We start from the raw sequence: 27,330 nt of genomic DNA on the forward strand, positions 1-27,330 counted from the left end.
CCCCACCCCACCCCCCTTCTTCCACGTGTCCCATGAACGCATCCATATTTTCAAGAGGATGGCTGGTAGAAAGAGAAATCCCAGGTGTCCAGAACGAGCAATCAAACCAGGTTTCATTCCAAGCAGCTTTGCTCATTTCAGCCCCGCTCAATCTCCGCCGTAGACATCATTCCCGGCCTTCTAGGCCTTTTCCACCCGCGAACACCTCCCGCTCCCGACTACCGTAAATAATTCCGCTGCAACGGAGTTCGGGCGACCTTTAACTGTCAACATGGAGCAGGGCATGCGCAGACCACCTTTGCCAACCCTTGAAGCCGAGCAGAGGACCGGAAAGGCCGTAGTTGCTTTAGGAGACACTCTAGGGAGCAATAAACGAGGGAGCTTTGCCCCTCTAGGATGCAGCAGTGTCTGGGAGGGCAGGGGAAACCTGTGGAGGGACCGATTTGGAGCTGCTCTTCTCAGTCTCAGAAGCCCGGAGGGAGGGGAGCCCCGCCCCCTTCTCACCCTCCGTGAAGCCGGGAAAGGGGCGGGGCTAGTGGGCGGGGGAGGGTCGGCCGTGACCGAAGGCGGCGGCCTCGGAGGGAGTTTCTCTCTGTCGGGGCTGCGCTGAAGCCGGAGACCGAATGGAAGCCTGGGGGTCTCCCCTTCAGGCGGGGAGCGGCTTCCCCGAGGGGTCCCGCAGCTCCGAGGCCGAGCGCTGGCGCTTCCGCAGTTGCGGTTCCCGGGAGGCCGAGGGGCCCCGGGCGCTTTGCAGCCGCCTGCACCGGCTGTGCCGGGGGTGGCTGCGGCCCGAGCGGAGCAGCAAAGCCGAGATGCTGGACCTGGTGGTGCTGGAGCAGCTGCTGGCCCTGCTGCCCCCGGAGCTGGCGGGCTGGCTGAGGGAGTGCGGGGCGGAGAGCTGCGCCCAGGCGGTGGCCCTGGCCGAAGGCTACCTCCTCGGCCCCGCAGCCTCCCCGGAGCCCGGAAAGGGGCAGCAGGTGAGGGACTTTTATCCTCTTCTTACACCTCTTGTGTTTCTTCCTTACAGATCATCCCAGAGAAAAGACATCCAGACAACACGTGTTGGGATGGTATAATAGTATGTGAGAATAACTTTGCAGGATGGGGACAAGTCATAGACTGGACAATCATAATTTAGAAGATAATCTCAATTCCCACATGGTGGTGGAGGTGGAGAGATTGGGGAGCGGGATCATAAAAACCTATGCTAGTTTTGCTGCAAGTAAAAGGAGACGATGGGAACAATACTTTGAGAATCATAATATTCTATTAATGTGACTTCATCATGACCATAGAGCTAGTATTCATTGTCATGGTCCACCTTGAAGACCTGATAAACGATTCCTTCAGTCGGGATTCCCAGACCAGAGGCTCATTCCCCAATCCTAAATCCAACAATAGCTCTTCCCAAATATCCCACCCACTTACAAAAGCATGTGTCCCTGTCTAAATTGGAATATTCCTGTTTTCTGGTCCTCTTTGGTTACTACTAATTTTGGTTACTATGATTAGCATTGAACTTAAGACACGTGAACCCTCCTTCTCATGAACAAGACCTCTTAACCAAACTGGATGTTGGAAGTTATATTTCTCCTCCTAAATACTGTAATATTTCTAGCAAGAAGCAGGAAACAAGAAGCCATAGGTATTTCACACGTGTGCAAATTAGTACAGGTAGTCCTTGACTTACAGCCATTCGCTTAGTGACATTCAAAGTAAAACAGCATTAGTAACTTTTGACCATTTTCACATTTATAACCATTGCAGCATCACCAGAGTCACACATGATCAAAATTCAGGTGCTTGGCACCTGTCCCATATTTATGATGGTTGCAGTATCCCTGGGTTATGTGATCATCTTTTGTGACCTTCTGTCATGCAAAGTCAATGGGGAAGCCAGACTCACTTAACAACCGCATTACTAACTTAACAGCTGCAGTGATTCAGCAAGAAACGATGTAAATTGGGGCAAAACTCACTTAACAACTGTCTCAGCAACATACACTTTGGGCTCAAATGTCAAGGGTTATCTGTACAAAGAATGAACAGAGCATTATAAAAAGTTATGAAATAATATATGAAAATAGTGCTTAGGTGGATCAAATAGTGCTTAACATGTATATTTCAAAACCTATTTTTGATGTTATGAGGCAAAAACATTGAAAACTCTTTTTTCCCCTCCTCAAGCTTTTTGGCTCCATTGTGCGCAGACACCCCAGAAAGCAGTCATGTACATTAAAATATGTTACCAAATCACAGTGTGAATATAGTTATCCATTTTTTAGATTGCTTAATTTCAGCAAAATGAAGTAGAGATGCAAATACTAAGCCTTTGTGACTTTCCCAAGTAATGTAAGTGAAAAGATTGTCTGATTATTACTTACCAAAAGGTCTTGTATTTCCTGGATTCTAAGCAGTTTCCAGTGTAGATAGGAAAACTTGCAGAGAGAAACAACGAAGTATATTTTATTCATATTCCTTTTGCTTGATCATGGGATTCCTCACCTCAGTGACCTCCAAATTTTTGGGCACCAGGGACAGGTTCCATGAGGAGATGTTTTTCCGCAGAGCAGAGGGGGCATAGTTTCATGTGCTGCCTGCATCCCACAGATGAGGCTTTGCTTATTTCCATGGCCCAGTTTCTGGCATGCCACAGCCCGGTGCCAATCCAAGGATGGTGGGTTGGGGACCCTTGTCCTACCTGTCAATAGCAGGAAAGAGACCTGAGCAAACTTTGGAAAAAGTGCAAAGAAGAGCAACTAAGATGATTAAAGGCCTGGAGACTAAAACATATGAAGAACGGTTACAGGATTTGGGTTTGGCTGGTCTAGAGAAAAAAAGGACTGGGGGGACATGATAGCAGTGTTCCAATATTTGAGGGGAAGCCACAAATAAGGGATTGACTTATTTTCCAAAGCACCAGAAGGCAAGACAAGAAACAATGGATGGAAACTAATCAAGGAGGGAAACAACCTGGAGTTAAAGAAAAAGTTCCTAACAGTGAGGACAATTAACCAGGGGAACAGCTTTGCCTTCAGAAGTTATGGGTGCTTCATCACTGGAGGTTTTTAAGAAAAGACTGGACAGCCACTTGTCTGAAATGGTATAAGGTCTCCTGCTTGAGCACTAAACCGCCAAGATCCCTTCCAACTCTATTCTGATTGGAACCTACTTTTCATATTAAATATACAGTATATTGGCATTACACTTTCAATCAGAAATATAAGAAAAAGATAAAATAACCAATGCAATTATACATGATCATTTCCCTGGACTGTTTTGATAAGCTATTAAACTGGACTTTCTCTTACTTTACACACTTGTATATCCTTCCGGATATTATCAATATATGTCATAAAATCAGTGTTTACATTATGGTTTCCTGTCACTTAATTCTAGCTGAATACAATCAAGCATAAAGATTATGTGAACTACCTCTGTTACATGGCCACAGCACTAGGTATTAGATTACATATTTACTCTGTTGTTATCTATCTACATACTGCATTGTGCTATATGTAATAAATGAAATGGAATATCTAGGCTTTGATATGCCCTATACTACCACAATAATGAGAGAAAACAACAAATTAAACACACCGTTATAATTTGCACACGTGCAGTTTGTGGTCCTAACTCCTCTACGTTTCATAATTTATTACCCAAAAATGTGGAATTGTTACCTGTCAGTTATCAATCATGTTACATAATATTCCAAAAGCAGTTTGGGAAACTGTCTGTGCAATTTTTGGTTTTGGAAGTTCCTGTCATGATTTTCATTCTAGTTTTGATCTATTCCCAATTTATGGCACATCATTCTTTCAGTCCACCTTAGGATATTATTGTACTCTGTATGGTCCCTGTGCTTTGATACAGAGAGTATATCATTCTTTAAAGTTGAATATCCTTCAGAATTATTTTGCAAAAGTGGCTTATTGGCAAAATCTGTTGAAAGGTTATGTTCCATTGCAAAAGAGATTCTCCCTATTTCAGCTTTATATTTTCAAAATTACCCTAAAACATTTCTCATTACAAGCTAAACCTGATTGAGAATTGAAGGTGAGAAAGAATGAAGTGTCCAAATTGCCTTTTGATGATAGTTACAAAGTTTTCAAGGGGTGCATTTTACCACCAAACAATTTCTGTGTTCATTCAAGATCTCCCCCTGAAATGTCAGGTTGGTGGTCTCCTCACTGCAAGAGGCATAGAGAAGCCACTCCAAAAGAAGAGATTGATCCTGTCCCTTTCAGGAGATAATAGCCCTGAAATGTAAAGGAGAAAAAAGACAAGATCGAATAGTCATAAATACATTCAGGAAGAAGAAAGCCCACAATTGTCAAGTAAAGGGGAGGAGATAAAGAAGCATCTCCTGATCAGAAAGAAAATAGGAAATAAAAGACTCACAAAAGTGGCAGGCATTTATCCAGAAATAACAGCAACCCACAGAGTAGGAATTCTCAAGTTCTCTCATTTTGATTTGGGTTGGAAAAGTATAGTTGGAGAGTAAAAACATAAGGCAAGTGAACTAACATGATTCAAGTCATTTGAAAGTGGATCATATGCCAGACTTTTCTTTCAGTTGCAGGAGCCATTCATTGGGGAGATCCCAGCAGAACTCCAGGGAAGAGGAGATCCATCCAATGATTCTGAAGAGATTCTTTTCAGGAGGATCCAGCTGGGGACACCTTGCCACTTAAATGTGGGTTTCTTGTGAGAAGTTTAAACTACTTTCGCTCATGAGCCAAATGCCGAGTCTGTGTGAATTGGAACTTGGTTCAACCTCCAAGGTTGTTCTGGGGATGCAAATGAAGGACAATTCACAAGAATCTTGTATTTGGAAATGTTATCTGTACATTAGAAGATTTTAATCTTTCCTAATATTTTCCTAAAGATTTGGAAAAACAGTTAAAAATTAAAAGCCATGAATCAAAGCAATACCAATTGAACAAAAACTGATTCAGAAATACCCCAATATATCCACTTTAAAATAAATTACAGAAAGGACAAATTTCTCTCAGAAAAACCCCTAATTCAAAGCTGACAAATTTTAATGGAAAGACTGTTGGTCAAGTGACTTGTTTACAACATTTTGAAATAGGCCCAGTGAAAAATTCTTAGTACGTATGTCGCTTTCTAAAAAAATTGTATTTGAGTTAGCCAGCGACATGAGGTCTCTGCCCAAAACCTCCTTGGTGAGTTATTCCCGTCTTGGGGGAGGGGGAGTGCCATTCTACCAATTGGATGCATCTAAGCCATGTTTCCAACAGCAGCATGGAGGAGCTGAAGGGGGGTTTCCCACTCTTAAAGACCTTGTGGACCTGCAGGGCCTATGCCTGTCCTATAAGAAAATGTCAGTTTGATCTCTTGCAAAGCTCTCTTTTCTCTTTTGGAACTATGAAAGGAAACATTAGAGAGGACTGTCTTATGGGAAAGTTCTTTTTCTTTCTAGGACTCTGATCCCTTTGAGGAGGTGGCTGTGGACTTTACAGAGGAGGAGTGGGCACTGCTGGATTCCGGCCAGAAAGCCTTATGCAGGGAAGTCATGCTGGAGGTTTCTATGAATTTGGCCACTCTGGGTAAGGATCCTCTTTGCGTTCCAATCATTGGGAAAGGTGCTTTCATTGGGAGGTAAATGGGGAAGTTATCTGCACTAAATTGCATAAAGCGGTCAGAACTCTACCCGGCCATCATCTGTTCTTCTAGGACACAACTAAGGCCTTGGCAGAAATGCTCACCATAGCTTTCTGAAAGACCTAAGATGTTCCATGGAAATGCCTGGCCGGATTGACTTATCAACAGCAAAACCTTAATCTGATTCAGGGCTGAAAAATGCCTTGGATACTGTTAGAGTCACCTGGATATCAATTTGCACCAACTATCTCCTAGCTGACACATAGTTGGTGCCAAATCTGATGCTCAGATGGGCATATTTTGCACTGGGGAGACCCCATCTCTCCATCATTGTAAACGCTAATGAGAATTTATTTTCATCTTTCTAAGCAGGTGATGGTGATGACCTGGGGAATGAGAATGAAAAGCAGCCACCATTATTGACACTGCAAAATGCACTATCTGCAAAGAGTCATTCCTTCTCTTTTGCATTACCTAACATACCGCATTGGAAACCACACATGTTTTCAGAATATGAGGCGGATTTCAGTCAAAGCAAAATGATGAAACTATGCATGAACTGTGGAAAGAGCTTCATTAGCACGAGTAATCTTAATTGCCATCAGAGTATCTACATAGGTGAGAAGCTATGTAAATGTCCAGAATGTGAAAAAAGCTTTTGTCAGAAAACAGAGATGATTTGTCCTAAAAAGATCCACACAGGGCTCAGACCATATAATTCCCTGGAATGTGGAAAGAGCTTTTTTGAGAACAGTGATCTTATTCGACATCAAATGATCCACACAGTGGACAAACCTCATAAATGTCTGGAGTGTGGAAAGAGCTTCGCTCATAAAGGAAAACTTAATTTTCATAAAAAGATCCACACGGGAGAGAGACCATATAAATGCATGGAGTGTGGAAAGAGCTTTATTGACAACTGGCACCTTACTTTCCACCAAAGGATGCACACGGGAGAAAGACCATATAAATGCTTGGAGTGTGGAAAAAGCTTTAACTGGAGCAAAGATCTTATTCGTCATGAAAGGATCCACACTGGGGAGAGACCGTATAAATGCTTGGTGTGTGGAAAGAGTTTTGCTCAGAAAGGATGTCTTACTGGTCATGAAAGGATCCACACAGGGGAGAAACCATATAAGTGCACTGAGTGTGGGAAAAGCTTTGCTCAAACAGTACAACTTAATGCTCATAAAAGAATGCACACGGGGGAGAGACCATATAAATGCTTAGTATGTGGAAAGAGCTTTAATTGGAGCAGAGGTCTAATACATCATGAAAGGATCCACACTGGGGAGAGACCATATAAATGTATGGAGTGTGGAAAAAGCTTTGCTCAAACAGCACATCTTAATTCTCATAAAAGGATCCACACAGGAGAGAGACCATATAAGTGCTTGGTGTGTGGTAAGAGTTTTGCTCGGAAAGGATGTCTTGCTGGTCATGAAACAATTCACACAGGGGATAAACCATATAAATGCACGGAGTGTGGAAAGAGCTTTGCTCGAACAGGACATCTTTATTCTCACAAAAGGACCCACTCAGTAGAGAAACCATATAAATGCTTGGTATGTGGAAAAAGCTTTAACTGGAACAGAGATCTTACTCGTCATGAAAGAATCCACACTGTGGAGAGACCATTCAAGTGCATGGAGTGTGGAAAGCAATTCAGTCAGAATAGGGCTCTTATCAATCACGAAAGAGTCCATACAGGAGACAGACCATATAAATGCACACACTGTGGAAGAAGCTTTGCTCAAATAGGGGCACTTAATTCCCATAAAAGGATCCACATGGAGGAGGTACCATATAAATGCACGTAGTGTGGAGAAAGCTTTAACAATCACAATACATTTATACATGAAAGAATCCACATAGGAAAATTCCATATAAATGAATGGAGTGTGGAAAATTTTTTACTGGGAAAGAGCATCTTACTCATCATGAAAGGATCCACGCTGGGAGGAATTCTTCCAAATGAACAAAGTGGAAAGGCCTCCAGTAGAAACTTATCTTACAATTTGAGGATCCACTGGGGAGAAATCATGTAAATGTATGCAGTGTGGAAAATGCTTTCCTTGAGAAAGGCACCATAATTCTCATAAAAAAATACCCACAGAAGACACAATATAAATTCATGGAAGGAATTTCAGAACATTATTTCTGGTCCCAAATACTGGAATTCATTCAAAGCAGCCAGCTTTTCCGTTGCCTGTTTTAACTTGCATTTTTCTTCTCCTTCCCCATGATGTGGAAAGAGGGATGCAAAATAGCAATGAAGCCCTTCAGTTTCCTCCCTGTTGCCCTTCACCAGCTCATTATCTTTTCCAACTGGAGGACTGTTGGCTTCCTTGACTTCCCTCTTAATTTACTGGAAAAAACTATATAAAACAGAAATGGAATCATCATCATCCTAATCATTATCTATCCACTGCAGGATGAAGGTCTATTCTGCATGTTTCCAACCAATATGGTCTTGAGATTTGCTTTGCCAATTGGGCTTGCAATAGACGCTGATGTCATCACTATGTCTTCTTGTGGCTCTCTTTTGTGGACGCATCACGTGGAATCCATTCTATGACTGCCTTTGTCCACTAGTAGTTCTTTGTGATGTGATCAGCCCATTTTCATTTCAGTTTTTACTGTTTAGGTGGCATCATATATTTTCATTTGTTCTGTAGTCGATGTCTTTCTATCTTGTCTTGTGATGATGAGCATGTATCTGAAATTGCATAAATTTACCAAATTTGGAAAGTATTTCAATCTACAAATGTTAATTCCCACAAAATAGTGTTCGTGTTTCTTCACTTCTTTAGCTAAAGAAAACTTCTCATTTCCTTTTGATATCTTCTGACCAGGAGAAAAATCAGCCTCCAAAATACTGCCTCCTTTTGAGCAGTTGCTAATGCAATTATTCTCCACCAACACATTTTGGAGAAGAAACTCTTTACTCCTGGAACCTTATTAATAAACATGACATGTACGGTAAATTTCCTGCTGTCTCTTCTGTGTATTTTTCACTATCTGACCCAGTTATCATGGCCAATGATATGGAGCCCAGATTGTGAGTCCACTAGGGGGAGAAACCAACTTCAGGAGATCAATTTCTCTGGGTTTTGTTTTAGGTAGCACAGCCCCTTGAAACCAGATCAGCTTTTTAAGAATCAGCCAAGAAAGATCCAGTGGAAAAGATGAATAAAAAAGTCAAGACTTCCAATAGAACAGAAATAGCAACTAAAAATATATGAAGCAGATTGTATTCTGCAAGAAAAGCGGGGGAGGGGTGTTTAAAGAGCATCACCACAGGAATATAGACAAAAGAAAGGACAAATAAACTAGCCTGAAGGAATCCCAAATCATTTATTGCGTATACATTAATTGTATATACATACATTTACTGTCTGGATCCCTGCCATGGTGCCCTTCCCCAAGTCTTCCTCCTCCCCCAAAATTTCTCCCACGTGTAACAGGAATCCCCCTTTCCAGAGGATTGCAGTAGAAAGAGAACTCCCAGGTATCCAGAAGCGACAATCAAATCAGGTTTCATTCACAGCCGCTTTATTCATTTCAGCTCAATCGCCAGCTTTCCAGGCCTTCATACTCGCCTCCCCTCCTGCTCCTAACTAAAAACTTCCGCAGCAACTATGCTCGGGCATCCTTTAAACGTCAACATGGAATAGGGCATGCGCAGAGATCTTTTTCCAGCCCGAGCAGAGGACCGGAAAGACTAGGAGCCGCTCTAGACAGGAACAGTCTAATAGGGCTTTGCCCCTCTAGGATGCAGCCGTCTCTGGCCCAGTGTCTGGCAGGGGGAACCTGTGGAGGGACCGATTGGCAGCTGCTCTTCTCAGCCTCAGAAGCCCTGAGGGAGCGGAGCCCCTTCCCCCCCTCCGTGAAACCGGGAGAGGGGCGTGGCAAGTGGGCGGGGGAGGGTCGGCCGTGACCGAAGGCGGCGGCCTCGGAGGGAGTGTAATCCCTATTGGGGCTGCGCTGAAGCGGAGACCGAATGGAGGCCAGGGGGTCTCCCCTTCAGGCGGAGAGCGGTCTCCCCGAAGGGCCCCGCAGCTCCGAGGCCGAGCGCTGGCGCTTCCGCAGCTGCGGCACCCGGGAGGCCGAGGGGCCGCGGGCGCTTTGCAGCCGCCTGCACCGGCTGTGCCGGGGGTGGCTGCGGCCCGAGCGGAGCAGCAAAGCCGAGATGCTGGACCTGGTGGTGCTGGAGCAGCTGCTGGCCCTGCTGCCCCCGGAGCTGGCGGGCTGGCTGAGGGAGTGCGGGGCGGAGAGCTGCGCCCAGGCGGTGGCCCTGGCCGAAGGCTGCCTCCTCGGCCCCGCAGCCGCCCCGGAGCCCGCAAAGGGGCTACAGGTGAGGGAGTTTCATCCTCCTCTTACGCCTCGTGTCTTTTCTTTATACATAGTCGCAACAAACATCCAGAGAACACTTATTGGGGTGGTGTAAATAGTATGCCGGAATAACTTTGCAGAATGAGGACAAGTCATAGACTGAACGGTCATAACTGAAATGATGTTTTCGTTCTCAAGTTCTCTGACTTGGGTTGGGGTAGTACAAGTGGAGAGGCAAAATATAAGGCAAGTGAACTGTCATGGTTACAGTAATTTGAAAGTGGATCATAAATCAGGCTGTTCTTTCAGTTGCAGGAGCCATTCATGGGGGAGATCTCAGCAGAGCTCCAGGGAACAGGAGATCAATCAAGTCCTTCTAAAGAGCTTTTTTTCAGAAGGATCCAACTGGGGCCACCTTGCCAGGTAAGTGTGGGTTTAAATTCCTTCCATTCATAAACTGCTCTTACAAATAAATGCTGTGTGTGTGCACTTGAACATGGTGTCTCCCCAGAATGGCCTACTGAATCACATTCATTCATCTTTTAAGATTGTTCTACGAATGCGAACATATTATTCACAATAATAATATAGTAAAATAATATAAGGTAATAATATATTATATTATAAAAATAGACATTGGGACTTAGGAACGAGTGCAGAAAAGAGCAAAAGAATATTGCAGCCGAAATCATATAAAGAACATTGCAGGAATTGTGTATGTTTAGTGAAAAGGACAACTACGGGTGACTTCATAGTATTATTCCAATATTTGAACAGCTCGTACAAGGACGAGGGGATCGACCTATTCTCCAATGCATCTGAAGGGAAGGCAAAAAAACAATGGATGGAAACTAATCAAGAAGAGAAGCAACTTGGAATTAAGGAGAAATTTCCTAGCATTGAGAACAATTAACCAGTGGAACAACTTGCTTTTAGAAGCTGCTGGTTCGCCATCATTGGAGGCTTTTGAGAAGAGACTGGACAGCCACTTGTCTGGAATTGTAGTGTCTTCTGCTTGAGTAGAGGGTTGGACTAGAAGACCTCCTTCCAAATCTGTTATTCTGTATTAGGAAATGTTTAGAATAACAGAGTTGGAAGGGATTTTGGAGCTTCTAGCCCAAGCCGCTGCTTAGGCACGAAACCCTACACCACTTCAGACAAATGATTATCCAATCTCTTCTTAAAAACTTTCAGTGTTGGTGCATTTACAACTTCTGGAGACGTTGTTCCACTAATTAATTGTTCTAACTGTCAGGAAATTTCTCCTCAGTTCTAAGTTGCTTCTCTCCTTGATTAGTTTCTTGTCCTGCCCTCAGGTGCTTTGAAGAATAGTTTGACTCCCTCTTCTTTGTGGCAGCCCCTGAGATATTGGAACACTGCTATCATGTCTTCCCTAGTCCTTCTTTTCATCAGACTAGACATATCCAGTTCCAGCAACCGTTCTTTATACTTTGTTTTAGCCTCCAGTCCCCTAATCATCTTTGTTGCTCTTCTCTGCACTCTTTCTAGAGTCTCAACTTTTTTTTTTGTAATTTATTGCATTGGAAGAGTTCCATCTTTCTTAATGTTTTTCAAAACACTTTTCAAAACAAGTTAAAGAATAAAAACTATGCAGTAAAACAATACCAAATTGGATTAAGACTGCTTCAGAAATATACTGACATATCTACTTAGAAATGTGTTACAGCCCCATCCCATTTTCTAATCAGTTTGCTGAACCCGACAGGTGAGGCCAAGGCCAAGGATACTCTCTCCCCAACTTCCTTGCTGAATTATTCTGGACCAGGGAAAGGCTTCCCAGTGAGAGCAGTATTGTCATTCTGTTACTTAGATGCCTTTAAGCCAAAATTGTTACAGCGAAAGTAACAGCCTGAACTTGGAGCTTCACAGCCAAAAGAATTATGGGGAGAAGTAAACTTATGCCCGCTTTGCCATAAAATGTCTATTGAGTCTCTTGCAAAGCTCTTTTTTCTGGTTTGTGCCTGAAACATATTGTCTGCTAATGAAGATGTTGTTTCTCTTTCTAGAGTTCTGCTCCCTTTGAGGAGGTGGCTGTGGACTTTACAGAAGAGGAGTGGGCACTGCTGGATTCTGGCCAGAAGGCTTTATGCAGGGAAGTCATGCTGGAGGTTTCTAAGAATATGGCCACTCTGGGTAAGAACCCTCTTTGCTCTGGGTCCATTCATTGGGGAATGGTGTTTTCAGTGCAAGGTAAACAGTGAAGATACCTTCACTTATTTGCTTAAGGTGGTGAGGACTCTGCCCGGTCATCTGAATAGTAGCACATCTTTAAAACCTTTTCTAATCTCAAGAAAACAATCATGGTGACACATGTTTTGGAGTTAGCAAATATCCATGGAAGAACTACTGCAGGAAAGAACATCAATTTCTCCTCGATTCCTTTCAACTGTCAGGACCGTGCTGGATCACAATTCAGGGGCAGAGACAATTCAGGGGCAATTTTGTCCAAGGTTCTCATCACAGCCTAGGCCTTGGCAGAAACACAGATCGTAGCTTTGGGGAAAGCCTTAGATGCTCCATGGAAATGCCTGGGCAGAATAACAAATCAATTAGACCCCCAACTAAAAATTCCTAGGATTTCATTAAAATTCCTAGATAACAACTTGCACCCAACGTCTCCTAGCCAAACACATGGCATGTATTTGAGAAAAGGAATTGCCTCTCCTTAACAGTTGTAACGTAGCAGAGGACCAAGCTGATCAAACGTGTCATCAGGGATCAAACATGTCATCAGTCATGAATCCCTTTGAGTCCACAAGAGATTTAAGTCCAGCCCACCTAGAATTCCTTTGACTGTTATCTACCGCCATTTGCTTTAGCCATCAGTAGTTCAGATTCTTCTAGAGAGCTTAAGTTTGCAATAAATCTTTACACCCATTTGAACTGCCTGGATCTCCTGATTTCTTTGTTGCTTGACATCTAAATTCTAATAGGAATTTCTATTTTCTTTTCTTCCCCAGGCGATGGGCTGGAGAATGAGAATGACAAGCAGTCGAGATTAATGCCAAAGCAAACAGCAAAATATGAAATGGAAGAAATGATGTTTGGCCATCAAAGGGATCCACAAATGCAAGTGAGAAGCCCCCCAAAAGATGGAGAGGAGATATCCTCCCTTTCCCTCCCTTTTGAAATCCATGGCTTCCTTACCCAGCAAGGTCACAAAGGGAAGAGAAAAGGAAAATATGGCAAAAGAGAGCAAAGTGAATTTGATGTAGGGGAATACGACAGAAGTCAGAGCACAGGAAAAGAGTATGTCACCAAACAGTATGTCAATCAGTTCTTCTCTGTTGCTTTACATACAAAACTCTACGGGAAACACAAAGCACATACCTTTGTAAAATTTGGGAGGGATTTCGTTTTGGGCAGAAAGATAAAACTCTGCATGAGGTGTGGAAAGAGCTTCAGTAGCAAAAGTAATCTCAATCGCCATCAGAAGGTCCACACCGGTGATAAACCATATAAATGCATGGAGTGCGGAAAGCAGTTTAGTCAGAAAGGACATCTTACTCATCACAGAAGGATCCACACAGGGGAGAAACCATATATGTGCACAGAATGCGGAAAGAGCTTTGCGCAGAAAGGACAACTTAGTTCTCATAGAAGGATCCACACAGGCGAGAGACTATATAAATGTGTAGAGTGTGGAAAGAGGTTTATTGAGAACAGAGACCTTACTTGCCATGAAAGGATCAATACAGAGCGGAATCAATATAGGTGCCTGGAGTGTGAAAAAAGCTTTACTGACAACTTTACCCATCATGAAAGGAGCCACCCTGTAGAGACTCCCTACAAGTGCATGTCGTGTGGAAAAGGATTTACTCAGAAAGGACATCTTACTCGTCATGAACGAATCCATACAGGGGAAAGACCATATAAATGCAGAGAATGTGGAAAGAGCTTTGCTGAAGAAGGACGACTTAATTCTCATAAAAGGATCCACACAGGTGAAAGACCATACAAATGCATGGAATGTGAAAAGAGCTTCACTCAGAAAGAACATCTTACTTGTCATGAAAGGGTCCACACAGGGGAGAAACCTTATAAGTGCACAGTATGTGGAAAGGGTTTCAGTAGAAACTCTTATCTGAACCGTCATCAGAGGATCCACACAGGTGAAAAACCATATGGTTGCAGGGAATGTGGAAAAAGATTCATTGAGAATAGAGAGCTAACTTCCCATCAAAGGATCCACACAGGAAACAGACCATATAAATGTCTAGAGTGTGGAAAGAGCTTTTTTGGCAACAAAGATCTTATTCGTCACCAAATGATTCACATAGGGGATAAGCCGTTTAAATGTCTGGAGTGCGGAAAGAGCTTTACTGAGAAAGGAAAACTTATTTCTCATAAAAGTATCCATTCAGGAGAGAGGCCATATAAATGCCTGGAGTGTGGAAAGAGCTTTACTCAGAAAGGAAAACTGAATTCTCATAAAAGGATCCACATGGGGGAGGGACCATATAAATATATGGAGTATGAAGACAGCTTTATGGACAACAAAGACCTTAGTTGCCACCAAAGGATCTACACAGGAGAGAGTCCTTATAAATGCAGTGAGGATGAAAACAACTTTTTAATGACTACAGGACCTTTATTTGTCATGAAGACATCCACAGAGGAGGAAATTATAAACGCATGGAATGTGGAATAAACTTCATTGAGAATACAGGTAGTCCTCAACTTGCGACCACAGTTGAGCCCAAAATTTCTGCTGCTAAGTGAGACATTTTTAAAGTAAGTTTTGCCCCATTTTACAATCTGTTTTGCCACAGTTGTTAAGTGAATCACTGCAGTTGATAAAAGTTATTAATACAGTTGTTAAGTGAATATAGCTTCCCCATTGACTGTGTTTGTCTGAAGGCCACAAAAGGAGATCATATGACCCTGGGACACAGCAAGTCATAAATATTAAACAGTTACCAAGTGTCTGAATTTTGATCATGTGATCATAGGGATGCTGCAAAGGTTGTAACTGAAAAACTGTCAGTCACATTTTTCAGTGCCATTGTAACTTTGAACAGTCGCTAAATGAACTGTTGTAAAGCAAGGACTACCTGTAGTGTGCGTCTCATAAAAAGATGCGCATGGAAAAAACCATATATAGGTAGTCCTTGACTTTCAACAATTCGTTTAATGATTGTTCAGTTAACAGCACTGAAAAATGTGATTTCTGACCAGTTTTCACCTGACTGTTGTAGCATCCCAATGGTCATGTGATCAAAATTCAGATACTAGGCAATTGACTCATATTTATGATGGTTGCAGTGTCCCAGGGTTACATGATCCCCTTTTGTGACCTGACAAGAAAGTCGGTGGAGAAGCCAGATTTACTTAACAACAATGGCTAATTTAAGGTTACTTCTGCTGACTGTCAGTTGCCTGCAATTTGGCAGATCGAATCTCACCAGGCTCAAGGTTGACTCAGTCTTCCATCCTTCCGAGCTGGGTAAAATGAGGACAATATTTTGACTGTAAAGTCAGGGCTGTAAAGCACTGTGAAGCGGTATATAGTCTAAGTGTTATTGCTATTGTCATTAACACCTACAGTGGTTCACTTAACAACTGGCAGCAAAGGTCATAAAATGGGGCAAACTCAATAAATGTATCATTTAGCAACACAAATTTTGGGCTCAATTGTGGTCATCAATCGATGATTACCTGTAACTCCCATGAAATGAAGTTAATCCAAAACAGTCAACTTTTTCATCATCAAAGGATGCACAGGAGGAAACGTTTTATTGAATAAAACCAGCAGAAATATTTGGTTTGTATAAATTATATAAATAAATTTGTTCCATGATTTCTCGAAATAATTCGGGTACTTCCTCTATTCTTGGCAGTTGATCCGGAAAATAGGAATTCAGATTGGAAGAGAAAAAAAATATGAACTATCTCTAAGAATAAGGGTAGCTCACATCCATCATGTGTACCTTTTTTTGCATTCTAGCAAAGCTTCCTCCATGCCATCACTGAATGCTCCCTAAAAAGCCTCTACAAACTTCAAATTGCACACAGACTGGGGATTCAACAAGTCAATCCCCTTATCTGAACCACTGTGTTCAGCAAGCTTTGCCAGAACACAAGATGAAAACGTGTGCTTTGGTACAGATACTCCTAAACTCAGAGAACTTAAAAAATGGTCTATAAGGGAGACTTTTTTCTTATTTTCATCTTTTGGCCCCATCTTTTTCTGTTTCTCTTGCCTTCCTTTCTCTGCAGATGTCTTCCCAGATTACGCAATCTGATTTTGAGGGGGTGTACAACCTCCGGAACCAAAATTTGCCCCTGAACTGGATTTGACCATTAGTTGCACTGAAATGCCTGCTCTTCTCTTTCCATTGCTCATATTAGCAGCACTCTCTCATAGGTGTGTGTTTGTGTGTTACATTTTTTGCTGATAAATAAATGAAGGGAGACTAGTATAGATCTATTTTAAGCTATTTAGCTCTCATCAGCTAGCCATACCCTTGCTGGGATTTGAACTTGGGCTATTTTACAACATATTTGGGCATACCAGATGCTTTGACAAAACACCTAATGTATGTGTTACACCTAGTTTAATAGAAAGAAGGACTAAGGGAGACATGATAGCAGTGCTCCAATATCTCAGGGATTGCCACAAAGAAGAGGGAGACAAACTATTTTCCAAGGCACCTGAGGGTAGAACAAGAAGCAATGGGTGGAAACTAATCAAGGAGAGAAACAACTTAGAACTGAGGAAAAACTTTCTGACAGAACAGTTCATCAGTGGAACAGCTTGCCTCCAGAAGTTGTGAATGCCCCAACACTGGAAGTCTTTAAGAAGATGTTGGATAGCTATTTGTCTGAAACGGTATAGGGTTTCCTGCCTAGGCAGGGGGTTGGACTAGAAGACCTCCAAGGTCCCTTCCAACTCTGCTATTGTATTGTATCTTACACCTGTCCTAGGAACAGATACATATAGATATAAAATTTACTATTAAATATATGTATTAATATATTAAGTATATATATAATTTACTATTAAAACTCTTGAGTGCCTGCGTGCATACACACCTTTCACCTGTCCCAGGAACGCATCCACATTTCCAAAGGAGTTCCAAAGAGAAATCCGAGATGTAGACAAGCTGCAATTAAACCAATTTCCGTCCAAGGCCGCTTTCTTCATTCCAGCCTCCGCTCAGCCTCTGTCTTGACCATCATCTCCGGCCCCTTCTCCACACACTCCCGTTCTCCCCTTCCCGCGTCCGTTCCTGAAGACCGAGTTCCAACGGCTTTCAACGGTCGGCAACGAACGGAGCACGCGCAGAAAGTCCCTGTCAGTGCTCGCTGCTGTGGGTTTTAGGGGGGGGTGGGGTAGGAAAGGAGGGTCGCGCGAGCAACGTTTTTGCTTCTTTTGCTCTGAGGGGCGCGGGAGGTTTTGGCGGGAACGATTCTAACTGCCCTGAAAAGCTCTGAGGAAACGGAGACCATCTGGAAACCGGGAAAAGGGCGGGGAGTGGGGAATGTTGGGACTGCCGTGACTGAAGGCGGCCTTTGGAGGGAGCTTCTTGTTAGATATTAACATATATCGAGATAAGTCTTCCCTCTGGTCCGCTCCTACAGCGGGAAACAGGTATTCCTCTGATTGGTCAATGGGCGTGCCTCATCCCTATAAAAGGGGAACCCTCCGACCACAGAGCAAGCTGGATCACTACTACTACTAATAAAATGAGCTGTTGAGTTACTTCGTGTCCGCAGTCTGTCTCTCGTTGCCCAGATCTAACATTGGCGACGAAGGTGGGATTGAGAGACAGATAGGACGAAGAACGCTACTTCAAGAATCTCCGGATTTGATCCAGCCCAGGAATTCGGCGGAAATTCCGGCAGCCATCTCAGATCACCGCAGCGCGGCAAATTCAAACTGAGAAAATGGCGATGCATGCTCCCCCCGCTCCTTTCGACCCAGCAACCGACGAATGGGAAGCCTTCATGATTCGTTTCGAGTGTTTCCTCGAAGCAAATGAGTACACGGGGATCACCGATGCAAGAAAGAAAAATATCTTCCTCGGCTACTGCGGAAAGGAAGTCTTCAATACGGCCAGAGACCTCACCGCGCCTACTCCAATACAAGCAGTACCATGGGCGACGCTGAAACAAGCCTTGGAAACACATTACGCGCCAAAACCGTCCCGCCATGTCAGCCGCAAAGAATTCAACATGAGGACTCAAAAGGCGGGAGAATCCATTAACCAATTTGTTGCAGCTCTACGAAGAATAGCAGCCCACTGTGAATACAGGGATTTGGAAGAGCATATCTTAGAGCAATTCATCTGTGGGGTAAGAGACATTTCGTTGCAAAAGAAACTGTTAGCCAACCCGAATCTAACCCTACAGTCAGCATTGAACAAAGCAAGAGCGTCGGAATCAGCGGAGAAATCAGCAGTGACCATACAAAGAAGGGTCAACGAAACCCAGCCAGCACCGAGACAAACCAGAGTCCACTACGAAGACGCAAGCCCCGACTACGTGGATCCCGAGTTCGAGGACAGTCACTTAATGCAGAGCAGTCACTGGAGGCCTGGGGGGAAACCCGGATCCCGTTTGCCGCCCTGCGCAAGCTGCGGAGGGAATCACCCCAGGTCTACTTGCAGGTTCAGGAACGTTGTTTGTTCGCACTGCAACAAACTTGGGCACATCGCACGAGTGTGCCGGAGCGGAGTCCCTGCCTCACGGCAGCCACCCATGTACCGCCAACAGAAGCCCAACCCAGGGGCTTGGCGAAATCAAAAAGGGCGCCCAGAGAGAAATCCACAAGTGTTTACCCAGAGAGAAACTCCCCAAAGAGCTGAACGAGCGTATTCCCAGAGAGATTACTCACAAGAAAGTGAGCGAGCGTATCCCCAGAGAGAATTCACACAGAGAGCCGAAAGAGCGTTCTACCAAGACGCTCAACGAGAGTATTTTCAGGATATAGACGATGAGATAGAGTTGACCCAGAGAGAGGAGTTGAGAACGTATCTCACCACGATACATCAGGTCCGCCCTAAGCGGCCCAAAAGGCTGAAAGTCACAGTCCTCTTGGAGGGCTCACCCTGCGAGCTGGAGGTGGACACAGGATCAACCCTGACGATCATTTCATGGGCATCCATGAAACAGGCCATTCCCAGCCTCAGAAAGAGCCAACTGCGCGCTCCTGACGTCCTGCTACGAGACTACCAGGGGAACCAAGTCCCCATCGTGGGCCAAGGCACATTCCACATCCAGTTTAAGGACATCGAAGCCCAGCTGCCCGTGACCATCTCCAGCGCGCCATTGCAGAACCTCCTGGGGCTTGATTGGTTTGAAGCCCTGGGATTAGAAGTCACCGGAATCAACGCCGTGAGAAACAGCAGCGCTGAAAAGATCTTTAAGGAGTTCGAGGATGTGTTCAGCTCCGGTCTTGGTAAGTATGTGGGCAAACCAATATCGTTCAATTTAGATCCAAATGTGGCGCCAATCCGACTTAAACCGAGACGAGTGCCTTTTGCACTCCGCCCAAAAATAGATAAAGAGATAGATAAGTTAGTGGAACAAGGAATCCTTGAGCCGGTAGATCACGCGCGTTGGGAGACACCTATCGTGACCCCAGTTAAGTCAGACGGATCAGTCCGCTTATGCGCAGACTATAAATGCACAATTAATGTCGCGCTACAACAGAGCGCATATCCGGTGCCCGTAGTACAGCACCTATTGCACTCATTGGGGCCAGGAAAGGTTTTCGCTAAGTTAGATATGGCACAAGCTTACCAGCAACTGCCAGTAGATAGCGCCACAGCGGAGGCCCAGACTATAGTGACGCACAGAGGAGCGTTTAAATGCAACCGGCTACAATTCGGCGTAAGTATTGCTCCAGGATTGTTCCAGAGCGTCATGGAACGGCTGTTGCAAGGGATACCGGGAGTCGTCCCATATTTTGACGATATCTTGGTGTCCGCTGCAAACGAGGAGCAACTAAACAAAAGAGTCAGATCTGTTTTGGCCAGAATCAGAGAGAAGGGCCTCCGCCTTAAAAAAGAAAAATGCCAAATTAACGTGCCTAGCGTAGAATTCCTGGGTTATAGAATTGATGGTCAGGGAATTCACCCCACTGAAAAGAAAATTAAGGCAATCCAGGACGCCCCCACACCACGAAATCAAACCGAGTTGCAGGCCTTCCTCGGACTACTTAATTTCTACAGCGTTTTTCTGAGACAGAAGGCGACCGTTGCTGAGCCACTACACCGTCTACTCCAGAGGAACGCACCATGGAGATGGGGACGAGCCGAAGCTGCAGCATTCGCCGGGGTAAAGCGCCTGCTCACCACTGACTCACTACTTGTGCAATACAGTCAAACCCTCCCGCTAGTATTGACCTGCGACGCATCGCCTTTCGGGGTTGGAGCAGTCCTCAGCCACAGGATGCCCGATGGGAAAGAAGCACCCATTGCTTTCTACTCCAGAACTCTTTCATCGGCCGAAAGGAACTACAGCCAAATGGACAGAGAAGCATTGGCTGCCGTTGCAGGTGTGAAACGTTTCCATGAATACCTCTACGGCCGCGATTTTGAACTCATTACTGATCACAAACCGCTGTTAGGACTTTTGGCGGGAAATCGCCCCACTCCGGTCTCCCTTTCTCCACGTATGACCAGGTGGACTGTTTTCCTGGCTGCGTACTCTTACAAGTTAATTCATCGACCGGGCTCCACTCTAGGGCACGCAGATGCGCTCAGCCGTTGCCCATTACCAGACATTTTGCCAGACCCCACTCCAGAAGTACCGGTATTGCTCATTGACTGTTTGGATTCGGGACCGGTTTCTTCTTACGATGTTGCAAGGTTCTCCTCGAAGGACAATTTAATAAAACAAGTGCAAACTTGGGTATGGAGGGGGTGGCCAAAGGGAAATGTGGGCCCGGAATTCAAAATGTTTTGGTCTAAACGGGACGAACTCTCCGTGTTACAGGGATGTTTGTTGTGGGGGGATCGAGTTGTTATTCCTTGTGCTCTACGAAAAAAGGTATTGAATGCTTTACATATGGGTCATCCGGGGATCGTGAGAATGAAAGCGTTAGCGAGAAGTTATGTGTGGTGGCCCAATATGGACAAAGAAATAGAGGAGTGGGTGGCCACTTGCGACCCATGCCAGGAGTCGAGACCAGCACCCCCGGAAGCGCCCGCCACAGAATGGGAGAAACCCAAGGCACCCTGGTCACGCATTCATATTGATTTTGCAGGGCCATTCCAGGGTCAAACCTTCCTCATAGTTGTAGATGCTTATTCTAAATGGTTAGATGTAGTCCTAATGACATCAACCACGGCAGAGGCAGTTATAAAGGTACTTAGGCGGCTTTTCGCCACCCATGGTCTACCAGATCTGTTAGTATCGGACAACGGGCCCCAATTCACGGCCATGCAGTTTGAAACATTTTTAGCAGGGTTGGGAATCAGACACGCCCTCATCGCGCCATTCCATCCAGCGTCCAATGGTCAGGCAGAAAGAATGGTGCGGTTCGCGAAAGAGGCCCTCGCCAGGATGGGCCCGGGGGATTGGCAAACACGCATTGACCATTACCTCCTCATTCAACACATTACCCCGAGCGCAACGACCGGTAGAAGCCCCGCTGAACTACTAATGGGTCGCCGCCTACGGTCTCACCTGGACAGGCTCCACCCGAATTATTCTACCTCGGCTCCCCCAGACTCTACAAGTAAGGTCAGATCTTTTAGAGAAGGAGACACTGTTTATGCTCAAAATTACACAGGGGGGACATTGTGGATACCGGCGAGGGTCATTGGCATCATGGGCCCTCGATCGTATTTGTTAGAGCTTGAAGATGGGCGGAATTGGAGAAGGCACATCGATCAGCTTCGAGGTCGCCTAGCACACTCCAACTTAAGGGATGAGGGCGAAAGTTTCCTGTCCACAGAAAGACAACCGCAGGGAAACTTCATCCCAGGAAACGACGACACCGGCGAGCTAAGCGGGGGACAGGACATCACGCACGCAGCTGAGCAACCCCCCGTCATCACAGCCGCTGAGCAACCCCCCGTCATCGCAGCCGAACAAGATACCAGGGAAAAGAGCATCGAAAACGCAAGACCTCCAGAAACAGAAAAAGCACCCGATCCTGCAACTACTTCAAACCAACAGGAAACCAGTCCTGCAAGTACTTCAACACAACCTGAACTCCGACGTTCCTCCCGAGCAAGACAAACACCCACCTACCTAAAGGACTATGTCACCTACCGCAACGTCCCATCTAGGAGGGGAGGGGTGTTAGATATTAACATATATCGAGATAAGTCTTCCCTCTGGTCCGCTCCTACAGCGGGAAACAGGTATTCCTCTGATTGGTCAATGGGCGTGCCTCATCCCTATAAAAGGGGAACCCTCCGACCACAGAGCAAGCTGGATCACTACTACTACTAATAAAATGAGCTGTTGAGTTACTTCGTGTCCGCAGTCTGTCTCTCGTTGCCCAGATCTAACACTTCTCCTCCGGCTTCAGTGAAGCCCGAGACCGAATGGAGGCCCGGGAGTCTCCGAGGGCGGGAGCAGCAGCAGCAGCAGCAACCCCCGTTGCTCTTCAGGCGGGGAACGGCTGCTGGGAGTCCGGCGGAGGAAGCGGCAGCCCGAGCGTCCTCCCCGAGGGGAGGGGAGGCCGAGGGGCCGCGGGCGCTTTGCAGCCGCCTGCATCAGCTGTGCCGGGAGTGGCTGCGGCCCGAGCGGAGCAGCAAAGCCGAGATGCTGCACCTGGTGGTGCTGGAGCAGCTGCTGGTCCTGCTGCCCCCGGAGCTGGCGGGCTGGCTGAGGGAGTGCGGGGCGGAGAGCTGCGCTCAGGCGGTGGCCCTGGCCGAAGGCTGCCTCCTCGGCCCCGCAGCCGCCCCGGAGCCCGCAAAGGGTCGGCAGGTGAGAAGAGTTCACCGTGGGACGCTGATGTATTTCCCAGCCTCTGTTAAAAAAAAAATCGCAGACATGAAGTCAGGGCACGCTTATCTGGAAGTCCTAATAGTTTGGAATTGATTTCCTTTTGAGGCAGGCAAACACTTCTGTTTTACATTGAAGAAAATTCCATGGAAGGATTGGATCAGATATTGAAAAGTTATATTATTTTCTTATATTTATATTAAAAAAAATAGTTTTGGAAAAAGCAGCAAACAATGGAAGGGCAGGTATATTAATTACATAGCTGCCATTTAGTGTAAAGAAGCAACAACCAATGACAAGGTTATTAAATAAAAGGTGAAAGTTATGTTTAGGTGGTCCAAAATGAGCTTTGGGGGCAAAAATACGGAGAGTGGTTTTCCCCCTCCTCTTCAAGATTTTTGATTTCAGTAAGCACAGTTGCTAGAGAAAGTAATTATATACAGTAAACAACTAAATCAAGTTTGAATATAATTATCCCCATTGCTCGGTTTCAGCATAATTAATTAGAGATTAGTGCAAACATCTGATTAGCCACCATGACAGAAATGAGTACAGTTCAGACACCCTGTTGAGACTTGGTTTAGCATTTGTTCACTTAAAGTAATCTTATGAGAAAGGCCCATATTCTTATTTGATCAATAAGATCTCAGGATAAGAGATCTCAGGTTGTGGTCAGATTAGGAGGAATGTTGCACACTCTTGCATTTGTTGTTTCCCACTGCAATTTGATTTTTGTCCAAAACTGTTTTCAAAAGATGCATTTTAGTCCCCAAAGCATCTCCATTTTCACCCTAAAGTCTCTCCCAAAATTGCCAGGCTAGTGATATCTCTATTGCAAGAGGCCAAAGAAGCCACCCCAAAAGGAAGAAGAGAACGATCCTGTCTCTGTCAAGAGAAAATGGCCCCAAATCTAAAGGAAAAACAGGACGAGATAGAACAAACAAATATATCCACAAAGAAGGAAAGGCCACATCTAACAAGTGAAGGAGAGATAAACAACCAACTCCTGATTAGAAGGAAAAGAGGAATTAAAAAGAAGCAATGATGCATTTCACAAAAATGGCAGGCATTTATCCAGAAACAGTAACCACCCACCTAGCAGGAGTTCTCAGGTTATCTCACTTTGACTTGGGTTGGGGAAGTTCAAGTAGACAGGAAAAAGGTAAGGTAAGGACATGGTTACTGTCATGTGAAAGTGGATGATAAATCAAATTTGCCATTTCAGTTACAGGAGCCATTGATGGGGGAGATCTCAGCAGAGCTCCAGGGAACAGAATATCAATCCACTCCATTTGAAGAGCTTTTCAGGAGGATCCATCTGGAGCCAACTTGCCAGGTAAGTGTAGGTTTCTTGTGAGAACTTTAAATTCCTTTCATTCATGAATTAGTTTGTCAACCAAATGTTCAGTCTGTTTGCATTTGAACCTGGTATCCCCACAGAATGATTCAGTGAGTCACTCATTTAACTTTCAAGGTTGTTCTGGGGATAAAAACGAAGGAAATTCACAAGAGTCTTCTTTAGGAAGTGTAATTTATATGTTTGAAGAGTTTAATATTTCTTAATAATTTTTAAAATACTTTTGAAAACAAGTTAAAAAATAAATGCCATGAAGTGAAACAATTGTATAAATGCTTCAGAAATATGCCAACATATATCCTTAAAAAGGAATCACATTAAGGACAAATTTCTCATGTAAAAAGTCCTAAGTCAAATCTAAATGGTATAACAGCAAGGCTATTGGTCAAATGATTTGACATTTCCAGTCATTTCCAACATTTTGAAATAGTCCAGGTAAAATATTCCTAATAGGTAGGTCCCGTTTTCTAAGAAATTTGTATTTTGCTGAGCCAGAGACATGAAGTTAGGGAATTTCCCTCCCCAAAACCTTAGTGAGTTATTCCAAGCCAGTAGGGCTCCCCAAGGGGTACCATGATACAACGTGGATGCATCTCAGCCATGTTTTGTGCCATTACAACAACAGCATGGAGGAGATGGGGAAGGGGCTTCTCAGCGCTAAGGACTATGTGAACCTGCAGGGCCATATCTGTCCTTTAAGAAAATGTCCATCTGATCTCTTGCAAAGTTTTGTTTTATATTTTGTGAAGAAACAAAATATATGAGAGGACTGTCTTATGGGGAAGATTTTCTTTTTCTTTCTAGGACTCTGCTCCCTTTGAGGAGGTGGTTGTGGACTTCACAGAGGGGGAGTGGGCACTGCTGGATTCTGGCCAAAAGGCATTGTTCAGGGAAGTCATACTGAAGGTTTCTAGAAATATCACCGCTCTGGGTAAGGATCTTCTTTGCTCTGGGTTCCATTCATTGGGAAATATGTTTTAATTGGGAGGTAAACAGGGAAGATACATGTATTCACTTGCATAAGGTGGTCAGAACACTATCAGGTCACTACCAGCTAAGTTTGCTTCCTCTTAATTCCCTTCTACCATCAGGGTCCCTGGATCACAAACCCGCAGAAGCATGGGTAATTTTTTCCAAGGTTGTCACCATAGCCACTGTTCTATAACACAACTAACAACTTGGCAGAAATCCACACCATGGCTTTGGGAAAGACTTTAGACCGTCAAACTGGCAGCCTTCGGGCCAGATGTGTCACACACAAGCCATGCTCACCCCAGCTCCGCAAAGGCAAAAAAAGTCACATCACGTGACACCAATATGATGTAGCAAGCTTGACATCTGTACTTTAGATGATTCATAGAAATGCCTGTTGACCTATCAACAGCAAAGTTTTGATCCGGTTCAGGGCTGGAAATTCCTTTTGCTGCCCATCAGAGTCTCCTAGATAACAATTTGCACCCAATATCTCCTAGTGTGACACCTAGGCTCAGGCTCAAATAGGCCTATTTTTGACATGGGAGACCCCCTCCCCTCTTCTCTATATAAATTATACTGACAATTTCTCCTTTATTTTTTTCCAAGCAGCTGATGGTGATGGACAGGAGAATGAGAATGACAAGCAGCCAAGGTTACTGATATTGCAAAGAGCAAATCATGAAGATGAAGAAGAAGTGATGTTTGGCTATCAAGGGGACCCACAAATGCAAGAGAGAAACCACAGAGAAGGTAGAGAAGAGAAGTTCTTCACTTGCTTTCCTGTTAAAATCCATGGTTTCTTTACCCAGCAAGATCAGAATGGGAAGAGAAAGAGAAAATACGGCAAAAGAGAGAAAAATGAATTTGAATTACCGTATTTATTCGAGTATAACGCGCAAAATTTTCTACCCAAAAAAGAAATCAAAGTTTGGGTGCGCGTTATAAACGAGGGGTGGGGTGGGGTGGCAGTGGCGGCCGGTCCATTGAGGGCGCAGGCGAATTGTAAATTCGCACTGCGCCTTTTCCGGGCTGCAGCTGCTCACTGTACGCGAGGGCGAAGAAGAAAAAAAACATCCCCTCGTTGCGTACAGTGGGCGGCCCGAACTGGGGGTGAGAATTCTTATTATCCGCTGTATGGTCACCACTTCATTTCCTTGCCTCGCTCACACGTTACGGCATCAGCAATAAAATGGACGGCACAGAAGACGACCTGCTGTGGAATTCAGACTCAGAAGAAAGCGAAGAAACTGGAGAAACAGATGTTCCTGCCAACTGGGACACTGATGAAAAATTAACTCGAGGAGAATGGGAACAACTCTTTAGTGTATCTGATGATGAATCTGACTTTGAAGCATTTTAAATAAATATTGTTACCGGTAATTTTATTTCGGTATTGTGTTTATACCAGTTTACGTTGTCAATAAATGATTTTTATCATGGCTGCACGTGTTCAACAACATTTTTTTGTCAAGTACAATGCTTGGTGTGAAACAAAATTTTATACCGATTTTTAATCGAAAATTAGGGGTGCGCGTTATACACATGTGCGCGTTATACTCGAATAAATACAGTACGTGAATATAACAGAAGCCAAACTAAAGGAAGACAGCATAGCCCCAGGCAGCATAGAAAATACATAAATCGTTCCTTCTCTTTAACTTTACCTAAAATACTACATAGGGCAAACAAGCCACATGTGTTTGTAAAATTTGGAATGGATTATAGTCTAAGCCAAAAGATGAAACTGTGTATGAAGTGTGGAAAAAGCTTCAGTAGCAAAAGTAATCTTAATCGCCATCAGAGGATCCACACAGGTGAGAGACCATATAAATGCCTTGAATGTGGGAAGAACTTTACTCAGAAAGGACGTCGTACGTGCCATGAAAGGATCCACACAGGAGAGAAACCTTATAAATGCACAGAATGTGGAAAGTGCTTTTCTCAGACAGGACAATTTAATTCTCATAAAAGGATCCACATAGGGGAGAGACCGTATAAATGTTTACAGTGTGGAAAGTCCTTTACACAGAAAGGACAACTGACTTGTCATGAAAGGATCCACACAGGGAAGAGACCTTATAAATGCACCAAGTATGGAAAGG

General features: G+C 44.4%; 2 protein-coding genes across 7 annotated transcripts; both read left to right on the forward strand.

The window, feature by feature from the left end:
* Positions 1 to 547: 547 nt before the first annotated feature.
* LOC309383769 (uncharacterized protein) lies at positions 548 to 8,611 on the forward strand. Of its 2 annotated transcripts, none has more exons than XM_081936636.1 (4): positions 548 to 977; positions 4,580 to 4,699; positions 5,450 to 5,576; positions 6,001 to 8,611. In XM_081936636.1, the coding sequence occupies exons 1-4, from the start codon at positions 624 to 626 to the stop codon at positions 7,449 to 7,451; spliced, it is 2,052 nt and encodes a 683-aa protein (XP_081792762.1). In that variant the 5' UTR covers positions 548 to 623; the 3' UTR covers positions 7,452 to 8,611. The 2 variants fall into 2 exon arrangements, with proteins under 2 accessions (XP_081792762.1, XP_081792763.1); XM_081936637.1 differs by having other exon boundaries at positions 6,004 to 8,611.
* A 386-nt stretch (positions 8,612 to 8,997) lies between these two features.
* On the forward strand, positions 8,998 to 26,667 carry LOC309383764 (uncharacterized protein). Of its 5 annotated transcripts, XM_081936630.1 has the most exons (8): positions 8,998 to 9,988; positions 10,276 to 10,389; positions 11,994 to 12,120; positions 12,948 to 13,060; positions 24,122 to 24,232; positions 25,058 to 25,184; positions 25,835 to 25,978; positions 26,411 to 26,667. In XM_081936630.1, the coding sequence occupies exons 1-8, from the start codon at positions 9,635 to 9,637 to the stop codon at positions 26,521 to 26,523; spliced, it is 1,203 nt and encodes a 400-aa protein (XP_081792756.1). In that variant the 5' UTR covers positions 8,998 to 9,634; the 3' UTR covers positions 26,524 to 26,667. The 5 variants fall into 5 exon arrangements, 4 of the variants coding, with proteins under 4 accessions (XP_081792756.1, XP_081792754.1, XP_081792755.1 ...); XM_081936628.1 differs by having other exon boundaries at positions 25,835 to 26,667; XM_081936629.1 differs by having other exon boundaries at positions 25,838 to 26,667.
* Positions 26,668 to 27,330: the final 663 nt, after the last annotated feature.

The sequence above is a fragment of the Natrix helvetica genome (genome assembly GCF_964273705.1).
Source record: "Natrix helvetica genome assembly, chromosome: 1".
In the NCBI taxonomy this organism is placed as follows: Eukaryota; Metazoa; Chordata; class Lepidosauria; order Squamata; family Natricidae; genus Natrix; species Natrix helvetica.